This window comes from Amblyomma mixtum, chromosome 2 (genome assembly GCF_055824585.1).
Source record: "Amblyomma mixtum isolate Tamu chromosome 2, ASM5582458v1, whole genome shotgun sequence".
Lineage (NCBI taxonomy): Eukaryota > Metazoa > Arthropoda > Arachnida > Ixodida > Ixodidae > Amblyomma > Amblyomma mixtum.
The window spans coordinates 296342638-296358725 of NC_143013.1; the positions used below are offsets into that span (position 1 = coordinate 296342638).

At 44.5% G+C, this 16088-nt stretch overlaps 1 protein-coding gene across 1 annotated transcript; it reads left to right on the forward strand.

Moving 5' to 3' along the window:
* Positions 1-225: 225 nt before the first annotated feature.
* LOC149364588 (OTU domain-containing protein 3-like) lies at positions 226-16043 on the forward strand. The gene is made up of 9 exons (XM_089574538.1): positions 226-410; positions 1115-1308; positions 4181-4329; positions 5384-5496; positions 7160-7282; positions 10052-10159; positions 12968-13073; positions 13495-13655; positions 15338-16043. The coding sequence occupies exons 2-9, from the start codon at positions 1151-1153 to the stop codon at positions 15500-15502; spliced, it is 1083 nt and encodes a 360-aa protein (XP_089430664.1). The 5' UTR covers positions 226-410; positions 1115-1150; the 3' UTR covers positions 15503-16043.
* Positions 16044-16088: the final 45 nt, after the last annotated feature.

Genomic DNA, 16088 nt, shown 5'->3' on the forward strand with positions numbered 1-16088 from the left:
AGTTGCGAGCACGCTCCATATCTTGGGCCGTTGCTCTCCCTACGATGGACCTTGCACCCGCATTAATGTTCGAAGGACTGTATAAACTCGCTTGGGACAGGGGCTGGCTGGTTTGAGCTGCCGGTACCTGCGAGCTTGCTCCCACGCCCCGTTCGTCTCGCTATACAAATTCTCCTCATCCTCCTCCTCCGCTCTCTCCCAGCATCCCAGCCTCGCCGGTTCCTCGTTTTTGTCGCTGCAGCAGCTGCCGGCAGATGGCGACTCGGCCGTCACAGCGGGCATCCATTCTTCGTTAGGCTGTCGCCGTGTAGCGATGCGAAATCGTCTCGGAAATGTTTCTTCCCGATGACATGGGACCCCCGCCTATTACCCTTATGATCCCCAACATACGCTGTCACCACACCCGTCCTGTGAGTACGCCGCACGGCCGGGCTTGCACGCTTTATTTTGGCTCCGAGGGCCAATGCTGATGCCAAATGTTCCGTTCCGTACCCGATCCGGCCCATCGTTACATCTAGCTGCTGCTGCTGTGTACGCGGCGTTTGTATTGGGATATGCGCGCTGGCTTTCACGCGAACGCCAGAGGCTTGAACCCCGATCTCTAGTTTTAATGCGGGGTGATAAACAGGCCTTCTTTTTTCCTGGAACGACCGCGACCCAAGCCTTTGTGAATGGACTGAAAGGGGCCATTGGGGCTGCTGCTCCGGTCAGCGTCGCTCATCCTGCTCCTTAATAATAGCGTACCGTTCGCAGCGTTATCGCTGATGTAATACAGCCTGGGAGTACGCGTAGAGAAAACGGAGATCTTATTTCCGGTTTCATCGTAGCCGGCGCGCGTAGTGTTGGAGCAACGCACTGCGCCTGCTGATGTTGGCACTGGTTTCCATATCGTCAGCTGTAGTGCGACTGGCACTCAGCGGTGAACGCCTCGACCTAGGAATGCATGGGCTCGCGTGCAAGGTTGGGGAGATGGCGTTTGTGTTCTTGCTTTTGCTCTTTTTGCTGCGGAATGACGCTTCCCGTTGCATTGTATTCCGTTATAAACAGATGCAGGGCTCGGCGTGTGCTCATGGACCGCGTTTTGCGTTTGCTGTTTTGCATGCGACGTTTGCAGAGGCACGGCTAGCTTCAACATTTATTCGTGAGGAAAATGGCGCGCCGAAAATCGTCGGACAAATGCAACCAGCAGCAGAAGCCGAGCAGCCTGAAGCAGAAGAACAAGGCCAATAGCGACGATGAAAATTTCACGTGTTTCAAAGATCAGCTCAAAGCCATGGGGCTGACCCTTCGGGAGATACAGGGTGACGGGTAAGCCCCTTGACGCTGCGTACAGTAGTGTGCTTGATCTTATTTACTCAATTATACTGCTGACACTCTGGCTGCCAAAATTGGCTTCCTCAAAAAGAAAGGGAAAAAGGATTGTCTAGCTGCTAATGTTATTTGCGTAATAATTAACAAATGTCTCCTTTATGACGTTTAATAAACGAACATCGATTGGTATCGTGCATACCTAAGCTATTCTGTACATGTGCTGTGTAAAACAACATGCTTTTACAATCAAGTTTTTTTTTTCCTCGCTGATAGACCATGGATTACTGGTGGCATGCAGATGAGGCCATGTAGGTTGTACAAGTGAACATTTAATATAGCAGTATGAACTTATAATGAATAAAACTTGTTTAATTACATGGCAAATGCTGAGACCTTATATATGGTCTGATTTTATGGCCAGTTCCACTGGTTGGTTTGGTGCAACATTCGGCCCGTGCGGTCTATGCAGTGTCTTTGCAGCATGTAATAAAAAGGAATGCTTCTTTTGCTCATGTTTCAGTATTAACACTGTCAGATTCAGTTAAATGTTGTCAGTGAGAAAGCAGTAATGCGGCTTGGTGGTTATGGCACTCGGCTGCTGACCAGAAAGACGCGAGTTCGATCCCGGCTGCGGCGGTCGAATTTCGATGAAGGTGTAATTATAAAGGCCCGTGAACTGTGCGATGTCAGTGCACGTTAAAGAACCCCAGGTGGTCGAAATTTCCGGAGCACTTCACTACGGCGTCCCTCATAGTCAGAGTTGCTTTCGGATGTTAAACCCCTATAAACCATAAACCAAACCGGTTCTTCATCAGTATTTGCCCAAATATAGTTCATCATTGTTCTTTCTTCATGTGCTTGCATTCACAGTTTTGATATTTCGAGCTTATGATGAAGGGTTGTTTTGTAGGACAGTGAATGTATCTATGAATTACCATATTTTAAGCCCGCCACCTTTTTCTTCAGCAAGGCTCTCGTAAACTGTGCATCCCATGAGCTTGTACCCATGACTTTATACATTGAAACTGTAAACCGTGTGTGTGCATGCACGTATCACATATGCTGGAGGATTTATGGAAGTATATCTGGTGTGAGCTTGTGCTGTCATCTCCCGAGGTTCTATTCGCCACTTTCAAAATACGGATTGTGTGATTTAAATGCATTTTGGATGTGTAAGGTGCACAGTGTGAAAACATGTTGCAATTGTCCCTTGCTCTTCATACGTCCAGGTAGGACATAATTCTATTCCGTATCATTTTGCGATGGATTCCTGTTATGGCCAACTCCTTTATAGATTAACTACTTCAAACCGGGACAACCCGTATTTTGCACAGGGAAGCATAAGGTTACGAATAGCAAATATAGCTGTTCAAGTTAGGCACTTTAGATTAATTGGAAATGCAACAGGGTAATCAAGTTGGAATGGAAAGCAGCACAAAACATATGAAAGATGATAGAGAAGCGACACATGCACACCGTGCTGTTCTCTCATGCTTTGTCTGTTTTGTGCTGTCGTTCATCACAAAATGCATCAATATCAACTAGCTCAACTTTCCTTGCTGTTAAGGTAACATAAGTTTACAAAATCGATCTGAATTATTCTGATGGGTGGATAATCTGAATTTTAATTAGCACGAGTCTAATGTATTTATTTGTAGTTTGCACTTGGAGCCTTCGTGCAATGCCTTTCATAACTTGCCTAACCTTGCCTAAAGTGCAATTTTGGTTGACTGAGCGGCTCGCGTAGTTTCATTTGTTATGCATCAGTTTGATGCTCACCATCTTGGGACCCTTTCCTTTAAAATGCCCCCTCTCTTTCCACTGTAGCACCTTCGGCGCATTGTAATGTGAAATAAATGTGGTTTCAGTTAATCAGTCCATCTTGGGACAGATAAGGTATGCTAGATGGCCAATCTTTGAAGGCCTTATTTAGTGTAAAAAGGTGTTCTGGGACAAAAGACGATCCATAAACATCTTAGATAATGTATCAGTGCTGTTAGCTGTGATGGGTTGCATCTGTATCGTGTCAGCAAGAAAAATACAGTTTAAAATTGTAATGACTCTTCCATTACTTTTGAAGACAGGTAAAATGCTTCTCCAGCAACTCTCTCATGTTCAGGCGTTATCCACAAACAACATTTAACGATGCTTTTCATTCATTTTCGTGTTTGGTTGCAGTACTTGCTTACTGTGACAAAAAATAAATTGTGTTGCTCTTTTGTTTGTGCCAGTGCCCAACAAAAAAGGAAGGATTTTCGGAGGAACGAACTGTTGGACAGGTTGGCACATGATGTCGGTGCACAAGCACATGAAACACATGAATGGCACACAGTTAAAAAGTAGGCAAAAACGGAAGTGCATGTCACTGCTGTGTGCTGTCTATGTATTTATAAGCTTATACAAAAAATAAAAGCAGGATTTCACACCGTGAGGTAGTAGTTCCTCCATTAGCCAAAAAGGCGTAACACCTGCAAGAAGAGACATAGAATACTGCAGGGGGTATGCTTTTCGATCAGCTGATTGGAACAGTGTTCTTGGTTCCTCAGATTATTTTAGATGGACAAAAGTACTTTACCTCACCAGCTGATGACCAGAACCCATTACCAAATGCCATCTTTGAGTGAATAAAATCGAGTGGTTCAGTGTGAAGAAACATTCGTATCTTCCTCTTTTAACAGCCAGCATTTTTTTTATTTCATACCTGGAACCCTTTCTTTCCTTGGTCCATTACCTCTGCATAAAGATAGTGTGATATTTTTAGAATAAGAAAGAATATTAAGTCGAGTTGTATTGCTGAAAACTGTAAATAGAAAAGGTGAAAATCATGCTTCTTTATTGCAATTCTTTTTTTCTTCCTTTTTCACAAAAGGAACTGTTTGTTCCGTGCGCTCAACGACCAACTCGAAGGCCACACGAGGAATCACCTCAAGTACAGGTTCGAGACGGTGCAGTACATGAAGGAGCACAGGAATGACTTTGAGCCATTCGTTGAAGATGACGTTCCTTTCGACCAGCATTGTGAGTGCGCTTGGGTCGCAGTTTGCCCGCTGCTATTGGGTCACTAGTTTTTGGCTGTGGTGACTCTTGCATAGCCGCCTGTCTGCCTTGTTTTTAACTACTTCATTGTGTTATTAACATGACACGTAGTGGTGCACAAGGAGTAGCCACGATCTTAAATAGGAGGGTGGCGCAAATACTGTGTACACTGACTATATGGTGTTCCAGGGCACGTGTGTTAACTCTGCAGCAGCTGCGGTGTCTGAAGGAGCATCACAGCTCCACATGATTTGCATTATAATTGCTTTCATTAAGGTTAGGTGCAGAAAGTACCACAAAACCCATAATGCTATTGCACTTCAAGATAAGGGCTAGGCAAATAGGGCAGGCAGTCTAGCTTATCATAATGGTGCACATATAGTGCACCAGCCGGCCAATCACGACGTGAAGAAACATTGCTATGTTGCCTATGGCTTGGTGTAGCTTTCACCAACCATTACTCTTTCTTAATCGGTATGGCTGATAGCCCTGCATGTGCCATCTGCGGGTATGACGAGACTGTATCAAAATTCGACTGTATCCCAGCCCTGCCTACAGTGTTGACAGGCAGTCTCTCAGCCGTACGCTGGAGCGTCTAGATCCACGCCCACTGGCGGAAATGAAGATTCTCGGCCACTGGCCGCAGCGATCGGCGGCGGTGAAGGCCTGCAAGGCACTGCTCCGCTTCTTGCGAACTTCTCTTTCATTTTTTTTTATCCCCTCACCCCCTTCCCCCCGTGTAGGTTAACAAACCGATTATTCTTCCGGTTAACCTCCCTGCCTTTCCTCTTCCTAGTGTAGTTATGGTAAACATCCGTTAAGAACAAAACACGAAGCTCCTTCAGTGATTGCAAGTCAAAGGTGTGGAACTATACAGTAATGCGGCCCTGACAATGCACATATGAATGATGCAATGTTTCCTTCATTTCAGCTGACAAAAATTCTGATTAATTGTTCCAGGAAAATCATTTTTCCTGAATTCACTGATTGTCTGCATTAGGTCGTTCAGCAGTTTGTTCTCTCTCTTGTCTTGCAGTACATAACCTGTCTCAGCCTGGCACCTATGCGGGCAATGATGCCATAGTTGCCTTTGCCAAGCTTCATGAGCTTGTTATCGTCATTCATCAGCTAAATACTCCTCTGTGGCAGGTGAGTGTGGCCAGCATATACTCAAGTGCATTTCACTTGTGATAGTTAATTCTCACCTAGCTGGGTCCACTGCTTTTTTTTTATTGAGTAATTGAAAGTTTAATAATCGAGAATTGAATGAAATGTTATCTGAGACCAAATTGCTGTCAAGTGCACGAGGAGGTGTCATGCAAAGCATAGCTTTCACAAGTTCAATCCTGCCCCTTATAGTCGTTTTTCCATTGCTTCTAGAAATGACAAGTTTTGATGCCATTGTGCATCATCAAAGCCTGTCTTGATCTCTTGTTCAGCTTAGTCCATTGCAGTCGCTTTTCCTTCTGAGAGAGCACTTTGATTGTTTCCCCTGAGGTACAGTGTTACAGATGATTAACAGAACTTTATTTGTTCGTCCATGGCTGGGAACATTGCAAGACTGTTTATTGTAGCCTGTCATGTCTTGGAATTGGAGTTGTCAACTTGTTGTGCTTGATTAATGTTGCCTTACAGAGTGATTGTTAAACTTAACCATTATCTCTCACTACATCGATATTTGCTTTGCTGGTTTCACTTGTGAAAGACCCCATAAGTTAGAATTAACCAAAATTGCTGTTTGAATGAATACCTAGACAAGCAGTGTTTTGACTGTTGTTTCAAACAACAGTAGAAATACACAACAGGAAGTAGAAATTATTGAGGTTTAAATTACTGCAAGCCAACTGCACTAGCCTTGGGGCTAGTCAGTATGGTAGCAATTTGCTTCTTATTGTTACAGGTTTTCTTGTAAACATTATTTATTTACTACTGTTAGCCTGACAGCTGTTACGGTGTGGTTTGAACAAATATGACACACTAAGAGAAGCACCATTTGAAATTCCATTCAAAGGATGCCAACAAAAGGGGTGGTGGAGGGGTAAATATAAAAATTGAGTGGCTGTAAGAAATTCCAGTCATAATTGGTGCACTTGCAAGAATGAGCGTGCAGTTGCTATAAACTGGAAGAGGTTGTCATATAGAGCTGCCTCATTTCATGGCATTGGATGCCATAAACGTCCATGCATATCTTGCCTTCTCGGACAAGTCCAAGGAAGAATTGTGGAGGCAGAATAGGCTCCATCTGACTACCTTCTCCAGCTACTGAATTAAACCCTGAAAGGTAATTACATTAGTTTCATCTAGTGCCATGTGATGGAGCTGCACAAATAGCAAAGGAGAACTTGTGCCACAATTTCATGAACTTGTTGACTTTAGTTTGGACGTTAATTTTGTTGTGTTGTTTGAATAAATTTGTCAACTAAATAATATAACCCTTGTCTTGCCCACCTCAGGCATGGCAAAATGTCAGATGGAAAAAGGACCGAGGTTAAATGTTTTTTTCTCGCATAAAATGAAGGGTGAGGGAGATGGCAAAAAAAAATACAAATAAGGGAGTAGTTACTCATTGACGTCCACCCGAGCGCAGCCATACGGCTACAAAAGAAAGCTATACAGCTTTCTCACGTCATTTGGTCAAAACATTTGGTCAAAAAAATATGAACTTTACACCTGGTTTGGAGGACTTCGATATGCATCTGCAAGATATGCCAGTGCCTTCTTTGCCCTTGAACTGTTTTACGAAGCGTTACTTTCAGAATCTGAAACGTACTGTGATGCTCTCTTTGCACTCAAAATTGCCTCTTGTGCTCAGGTGAAGGGCACGGACAAACCAAATGCCGTGGAACTGCACCTGTCCTACCACAATGGTGACCACTACAACAGCGTCCGGAAAATCGGCGATAATACTCAGGGTCCCGCATCTATCCGATTAGCTGTAAGCCAACACGAAGTTTGAATAATGCCCGTTAGTGGCTGCCCGCCCCCCGCTATCTGTGCTTGGTGTATGTGTGCGTCATTTCCTTCTTAATCCCCACCCTTACCATGCCACTTCCAGTGTGTGGTTCAACGCCGCCACCACTGCAGCGTACTCATACACAGTACCCAGCCCACAGTGTTGTCACATCAGCTACTAATTGCCTTTTATCTGCATATTCGATTGTGCCTCCCCAGTACAACTTTTTGCGTACTGTACTGCATGTACTGTACTGCATACCATGAACCCACAGAACTGAGTTCCTTGGCATACACAGTGTGATAAAATGTACATATGTAATTACGTAAGTATAGACCCACGCATATAGATGACACCAATACTTTTGCCTTTGAAGGTAAATGCTGCCTCCTTGGCCCTTTTGGGCCTGTACCACCAATGTGCTTTCAATAAAAGAGAAGGTGTGGGAGTATGACCTTGAGGAGAGAACGAAAATGAAACTGTGTTTTGTGTGCGTTTCTCGCTTGGTTGTTGCTTTTTGATTCATCACAGCACATCAACAGCCTAGGCTCTTAGCACTGAAGTTTTCTTTTGTTTGTTTGCTGCGCACTATGTTGATTCTTTGTGCAGCAAAGTATGTTGAGAGATTAGACTAGGTGCTGCTATGTTACCATACGAGAAGGAGTTCTTCTGGTTATGGCTGCGTTTAATGCCTGCGTATATTTTAGGAGCCTCGCGATCATTTGCGTTCGCACATTTACAAAGTAGCTTATGCTAAGAGTTGTAATTGGCCCTTAACGATAGTTACTTAAATGTGTTTAATCTGCAATTTATATGCACCTAATACATACTGTGTTATTTTATTGTCTCATAAGAATCTTACACTTGCATTTCGAAGATTTTACTATTACGTAATTATTATGCAACTAGCATGAATGCAGTGCTTACAGTAAATCCACTGTGCATGTTTTGTTGTTGCATTTCCTGGGCCCCATTTGTCTGAACTGCTCAGAAAGTGGGTGCCTTTTGCAGTGTTGCGAGCGACATTAAGTAAGGGTATAATTTGTATAGTTGGGCACACGAAAAATGCTGCATTGTGTGGTCAAGTACTATGTTACTAATGGCAGGAAAGGAGGTGTGCCGCGCATGATTTTAGGGATTTTAATCTGCAGAACAAGCCGATTTTTAGGAAACCTCGGCTATGCTATATCCCCCCTCCCATCCTGCTGTGTGCAAGGTGAAATTTTTTTTTTGTCCTATTCTTTGTTGTCACAAAGGTTGCTGCCTGCTCCCTTGCTTGCTTCCTTTAATATTGCCTTGTGATTGACTGGCTGTCTTGCTTGTGTCAGTCCTTGCATGGTGCCCTTCTCTTTAAGTCAAAGCATTGTCTCCGGTGTGTTTTGCCAGCGAAAGGGTACGTGTGTTGCTCTTTAATGAAAAGCCAAGTAAGTTGTATTAAGTAAGTTGAGTCATTTTCAAGCCGAAGCAGTGTTCCATCCTGTGTGCTTTACCTGTAAGAAGTGGATATCCCATACCTTAATATTTAAAAGACATAAGTTGAATGAGGTCAGTGTAGTGACATCAAGCCAAATGTACAGAAAGCTTCAGCCAATGTTATACCGAATTCCAAGGGCTTCACGCGACGCATTATGAAGCATCTGTTCCACGCTTTTTGAAAAATGCAAGGGAAAGCATGTTGCACTTGTTTTAAAAACTGCGTGCAATGAACACTGAAACAAAGCTTTTAGTCATCCGATCTTGCTTGTAGTGTGGAGGGCTAAGTGTTCGCCACTACTGGACATTTTGATGTGCGAAAACTAATATGTTTCTTCTCGGTGCATTGATGGTTTTCTACATGTGCAAATTTTCCATTGGCGTGATTGAGATTATGCTGATGTATAATGGTTTTAGGATAGTTGTATTCAGGATGTTCTGTAGTATTTCACCAAATTTGGATGTCCATCCTAGAACCATAGTGCGGTCACTTGCTCTTGCTACAGTGCTGAACTGAACCTAAACACAAAATCAAAATGAATATGGGTCGAGAGGGAGCCTTGGTCTGCTAGCAAATGTTTCGACAAGAAGACTTGCCTTCCTCTGGGCCTGAAACTAGACCAAAAGACTGAAAAAGTCTTCCATTTCTGAGGACTTTTGTTTTCGGAGCTGTATAAACTTCAGACGTCGGGAGGTAAACGTGTATGGGTCACTTAAAGAGAGAAATAGCAAATTATCTTTTGGCATTTGTCAAATTTTGTTTGTAGAACAGCATCGTGCTTGTGTAGCTCTTGGAGACAGATGAATGCTCCTCAGAATTTTTGCATACATACCGTTTTGTTTAGTTGACCTTGAAAAGTATAAAACTTTAATTCAGTGACTCAACCTGGCTTTACATTGCTACAAAGTCAAATAGTTGCAGAGCTGTTGTTTCATTTTACAGAAAAATTTCATTTTAGTGACTTGAGTGCTCAAAAATTCTGCTGTATGTCACTGGAACAGGACCAGTCTAACGTGTGTTTTTTGCAAGTCTGCGTTTGACGAGGTTAATAAAGATTTTAATATCGCCACATGAGTTTGCTGCACACGTGCGAGAGGAATATTTAGGAGCCCCTTTCGCTTCTCCTTCTGCCTGCCTGTCTGCCTTCGCCACCAGCTCTCTCTCCTCACTGCCAGTGCCGTCCAAAGAACTGTTTCTGTTCACATTTGAGAGTGCATGCATGGGGAGGGTGTTCACAGTGAGACCCAATTAATTTCCCATGACTTCTTTGAATGAAGGCACCGAAAGTCGACAAACAGCAGAATTCAAGTAGAGAAGGGGCGCCTTCCGGTGATGATGCAGCAGCACAGCTGGAAGAGCAAATCATGCTTGAGACTGGCATCCACGTAAGTTGCATCTATGATCATCTCTCAGTGACGAGTTTCAGCTTGGCCAAACGTGTTATATCTGTGAGCATGGAATCGTGCTTTGAGGGGGCATTCAAGTGATTTAGTAGACGAAATTTGATGGAACAGTAATGAACGAAGCTGCAAACCTCTGTGAATAATTGCCCATTTGTCTTGAGGTGTCGGAGTGATGCTAAACAAAGCTCCGAGTAGTGACGTCAGTGTGTGTTAGAAATCGCACCATGTTAGGCGAGAGTCTTGGAGGAGTGGATCGGCTGGCCAAAAGAGGAAATGTCGCAATAGCGTTGATTGTAACCCAGCTAAGTTCTCTCACACAATTCCAGGTGGCACTTCCCGTGCATCATGTTTTATACCTGTTCCTTGTCTGTTCATTCTCTCTCTCTTTTTTTTTTTTAAGGTTTTGATCTTTGTTACTCATGGAGAAGATAGTGGAGCTGAACATGGGGAATTTTCAGTTTGTTGAATGCTAATTACCATAATTTCCAGTATACAGTCTACACCCTGCATATTATTTGCAGAGGTCAATTCTGGCTGAAAAAAAATTTCACTGGATTGTCTATACCTGGCACATAGTCCACAGTGACCAGTTGTGCAATCGGTGCATAAAATTTAATGTCCATATGCTGATGAGTATCATCCAGGGTGTTAGAGCTAACATAGCATGCCGTTTGTACGTTTAAAAAGACTCGTCATTGCGTTTGGTATCTTTGCTGTTACTTTCTTCTTCGGGCTCAGACGTTCCATGCCGGCTTCAGTGAAACCATTGGCAGTACCTTGACAAGGAATCACTTTTCAGTATTCCACCACCCATATGCGTAGGCTCATGCTCTTCGAAACTGAGATGTAGCAACTAGTTCCAATAAGTTTGCATGCTACTAGCGAGCCACGCGATGGCAACAGAAGCACTGCACAAGTATCATGAAGCTTAATGACCACATTGGACATTTTGTGCTAGGTTGGGCGATACTGGAAAAAGGGGGGGGGGGGGAGATTATATTCCGCACCTACAGATGATACGCAAAGCTGAAAATTTCAACTGTTAAACCTGTATAGCCCGCGGGCTGTATACTCGATGCTACGGTAGTTGTACCCTTTGACTTTAAATCATACTGTAATAAATGCTAGTTCCGCGTTCTTGAATGATCATTGTTCGAGACAACAGTTTTAGCGTGCACCAATCAGCCACACCTGCAGAATTGTGCAGCGGAGGAAATGTGTTGGCGTGTACGCCTGCTGGTAGCGTTTTACTGCTTAATGGCTGTCCAAGTCTGCAGGCATTCTAAAATCTAAATTCTAAAATCGAACATTCTCCTGAACCTTGGAAGCAATTTCACACATTACATTGAACAGTTACATTGACTTCACCATTGATGGTGACACTTTCCTTACTATTGCGGGCCGTTTGCTAAACTTGGGAAAGTATCTTAATGCTACTGACTGAGTACGTGGATGTGAATGTGTAGGACACGTTGCATATAGGCAAACATGCTCAGAAGTTTGGAAATGTGCAGTTGTGGCCACAATAATGCGGAACACACTTTGGCAATCAAACTCTCCTCACACCTTACCCTGTGAAAATTCAGAGGGACTATATACATACGTTAGGAAATGCAACTAATGCACTTGTGTGTACTCCCAAGAAACCGTCATTTTTTTCTACAGACTGCATGAGAAAAGTTCAAATCCTGAAGCATGCTATATTTTGACCGCACCTCTACATGAGTCCCCTTTTTAAGCACTTTGTGGGATGCTGAATCGTGAAAGTGTTGTCAATATTGGTCATTTAGATTGGAGTGCAGTATCTAGTATTTGTCAACATGTGCTGGTGATATAGTGATGGTGTCAGGTATGAGCAAAGTTACTTGGTGTGCCGATACATAAGAGACACAGGCCAGTTTCATAGCATCCTGTGTCTGTGCTCAGGATAAGCAAAGGTGCTGAGTAGGACAGATTGACTTTTGAACCTCCCCTGCAGCACACATGATCTCCTTATCGAGTGCTATGACGGCGCTCATTATCAGAACCACAGTTCTGCTGTGGCTTGTCAGTCAATCGTGAACGTTACTCGGTCACTGGTTATTGTGCCAAAGATGATGACTGGTCCAAAGCGAGTTTCAGATATCACTTAAGCTCACAACATCTGGCATTTTTAAAAAGTATTTATTTTTGAGGTTCACCTTCTGTCAATGCATGAAAGCCATGCAGTATGTGACACATAATAGAAGGTCACGTGGACAAACAAAAATTGCAAATACAGTGCACTGTTATCTTCAAAGCATGGCATCTGGAACATACAAAAAGACTGTAAAGCGTTGAACCTAGCCATAATTATGGTGATTTCAAGTCTTGAGCTAGCCTACGTTTTGCAGCTTTAGATGTGTAGAAGATTGGTTGGTTGGTTGGTTTATGGGGTTTAACGTCCCAAAGTGACTAAGGCTATGAGAGACGCCGTAGTGGAGGGCTCCGGAAATTTCGACCACCTGGGGTTTTTTAACGTGCACTGACATCGCGCAGTACACGGGCCTCTAGAATTTCTCCTCCAAAGAAATTCAACCGCCGCGGCCGGGATCGAACCCGCGTCTTTCGGGACAGCAGCCGAGCACCATAGCCACTGAGCCACCGCGGCGGCTATAGATGTGTAAAAGAAAATTTATTTCACCCGTTTTCTGTTTGACATGTTAAAACCGTAAAAGGTGCATGCTGGGGCTTTGTATTTATTGCAGCCATGAAAATTAACGTCCTCACTTACTTTAAGTACATGTGCCTGTTGTCCTTGTGTTCCCCCAGGACTTGCAGCTGATAAAGGAAGCCCTACAAGAGAACGGCTTCAACAAGGTGGGCGCCATTAGCCAGCTCATGACTCGCAGGGCCTCCTTACCTGGCAAGGACACTGGTGAGTGCCACTGTGAAGTCATTTTCACAAGCTAGAAAAATAAAAGAAACAAATGGCATCAAATACTGACACGTGTGCACACAGAAAATTAGGTGTTGCTACTGATGGATGTTGTGTAGTATTGTGTGTGGTTGCATGGATTCTTTCTTTATGGAGCAGTCTGAATCGAAGTTTCACGTGCTATTCATGCATCCATCAGGTTTTCCGTGCAGACTTACCTATGAGAATTCAAGATAGGCTTAGCATGCCCGGAAGCACGGAGGTGCTTAGCCTTGTTTGCACGAGTTCGTGTTGCTCAGTTGAACTTCATGGGAAGCTGGTTGATACTTAGACTATGCAGCTATGTCTTCTTACTGCTGCCTCCATTCTCTGTTTCTCCCTCTCCATATTGCAACTCTCTTGTCCCTTTTTCTGTGTCCAGACCTCTGTGAGGAAGTGGAGTCGATTTGGAGCACAGATGGGCTAGAACCTTTAATACCCAGTGAAGGTGCAGCAGCTTCAGCAGTGGTAGCGGCGCCGGGGAACGGAGTGTCAGAACCTGAAGATGCCAAGGCGAAGGCAGACTCCACACCTGGTCAAAAGGTGAGCCCCTGCCTTCACCTTCAGGATGCCTTTGCATTGCACCCTTGTGGGCAGCAGAAAGCAGCAGCAGTGGATCGTGCTCCTCCAGGATAAATGCTATGAACAACAGTGGTAGGCACTCGAACGTGCATCTTTGCAAGGAAGGCATGTAGCGGTTTGTATCTAAATGCCACCGACATTCTGCTGCTGCATACTTACACCCGTAGTGGGGTTGACCTCAAGAGCAGTGCTGGCAGAGACAAACCAGTGTTTGAGCTGCTGAGTGATCACTTACAGTGCTTTCTTAATAACTTTGGAGCAGCTTTGTTAAAAATATACAGCCCATTACCTTTGCTACTGGGCTGCATATTGTGGCTGGTTGTGCACCACCGCCATTCTGTACATCACGAAAGCAAGAGGAGCTCTTGTCCTCACCGCTCTAGAGCTTGGCACTTCTGCAGGTGCTATGAGTGTCACACTGCACAGCTTAGAAGCAAAGACCTTGGGCTATATATTTTTGACATAGGCTGTACAGTCGCGGGTAAAAAAGATTAGCACACGAGACGGAACACCGTAGCGCCGGAATGACAATGCGTGGCACTGCGGGTGGCGAAGAGGCTGATAACGAGAGTGCCGGGCCGTTCCCATTCTACAGTATTAGGGGGGTTCAGTGGACTGCCACGGACCAGCAAAATTACTGGCTAAAAGCAGCGCTATCAGCTATTGTTCCCGCGAGTTCCTTTTGACAAACCATCGCGGACATAAATAAACATTAGTAAAAAGAGGCCATCTTTGCTTGATAACCGAGCCAAAATAAATGCCGCATGCACAGTCACGTAGGGCCGGCACTTCAACGCTCGGGCGGTGCACGCTTGATAAAGCTTACTTCCTGCCATCCCCCCCTAGGCTGCAAACATGGAATCGGCCCGTTAGGCAGGTCTGCGTACCGCAGCGCCGCGTGGTGAGATATACGAATTCTAATTGCCAGTGATCTGTGCTAATATTTTTTGCTCGCGACTGTACATACATAACAATGAAGTTTTTACCCCTACATGTCGATGTAAGGGAGCTGTGGTCAGCTGGTGCATTTCGGTGTGGTAACATTGACCCTTTCTCACACTGCTAGAATGCTGTTACTATTGGTGTGGCCTACCAAGCTCTAAATGCATGCTAGAGCACACTTCTGTGTATGGTGTTGCCTTGATCAACCTTGTGTATGTTGGTGCTCAGCTTTGCGGCTGCTGTTACAGCTGCCATTGCATTTAACCTAAACACACATGATGCATTACTGTACTTTTTTTTGACGCAAGGTTTTCTGGCTCTGAAAGATAAATGTTGGCAGTTCTGAAGAGGATCACATGAGAAAGTTTGAGCTCTCAGAAATGGAAAGGCACCCAAGGCATGCTCAGGTTAAGTGCGACTGACAGTGGCAGTACAAGTCATGCCGATGGAGAGATTTAAATTTGAAAAGTGAAGGCGAGTGCATGCATGCAAGCACTGCTTAGTGATGTGATAACTGAAATGCTTCAGCCGTTTCACTGCAAGTCCTGAAATTTTGATTGTATCATCCAACTAGGGACCGTGCTCTTGCATGTGCCCATGCATAGCAGTTGAAACTAAACGTGATGTTGCATAGAAATGTGGCCCGGTTCTTTTCTTGCAACCAATTTTAAATAAGCTGGACCTTTCATTTTGTCCCATAGAAGCGGCTTTCAGCCAAAGCAAAGAAGGAGATCAAAAAACAGGAACGCAAACAGAGGAACATCCAGCGCAAGAAAGGCGACAGCAACACCCTCAAGCTTCGAAACGAACAGGAGACCAAGATGAACGACGTCATCGTGGCGGACTTCAAGTATCTGACCATCTGAGCGTTGCTCGACAAGCGAGGTTGCCGTCGCTGCCGCCTTCCCTCGGCTTGAGAAAAAACCGGAGTGAAGCGTACAGACATTCCAAGTTGCGTGCCTTAATGACCATTGCGTTTGGAGGCGATGATGTAGTTCCTGTCGACAAATTCGATGCCGTGATGGCGGGAAGGGTCTCCGGCTCCATTAACTTATTTAGTGTGAAAGCGGGTTGTGAGCGTTTCTGCCTTGCCAGGAAGTGGAGTGTGTGTGCGCGTGTGTTGGCTGTCCCTCCACCTTTCACGACGGACTATGAGGGCCGCTCTTGTTGTTGTTGCTTGGGAGGAAGCAGGGGAAGAGAAAGAAACTTTGCATTTCAACCTTAGCCAATCAAACTCCTTCTCGAGGGCTCCCATTTCCTTGCCGTCGTGTCGCGACGGAGCTGTAGTGTGTTCCAAGACTCTCTGCTATGTATAATTTATTTAGATGACCAATGAACTGCTGCTCCATGGCGAGCACATAGACGCTGTAAAGTTATGATGTTGGTTATAAAGGCGATGACCATAAATCTTTTTGTGTCCCTTGTGTTCTTCCCCTGATTACAGTGCCAGGC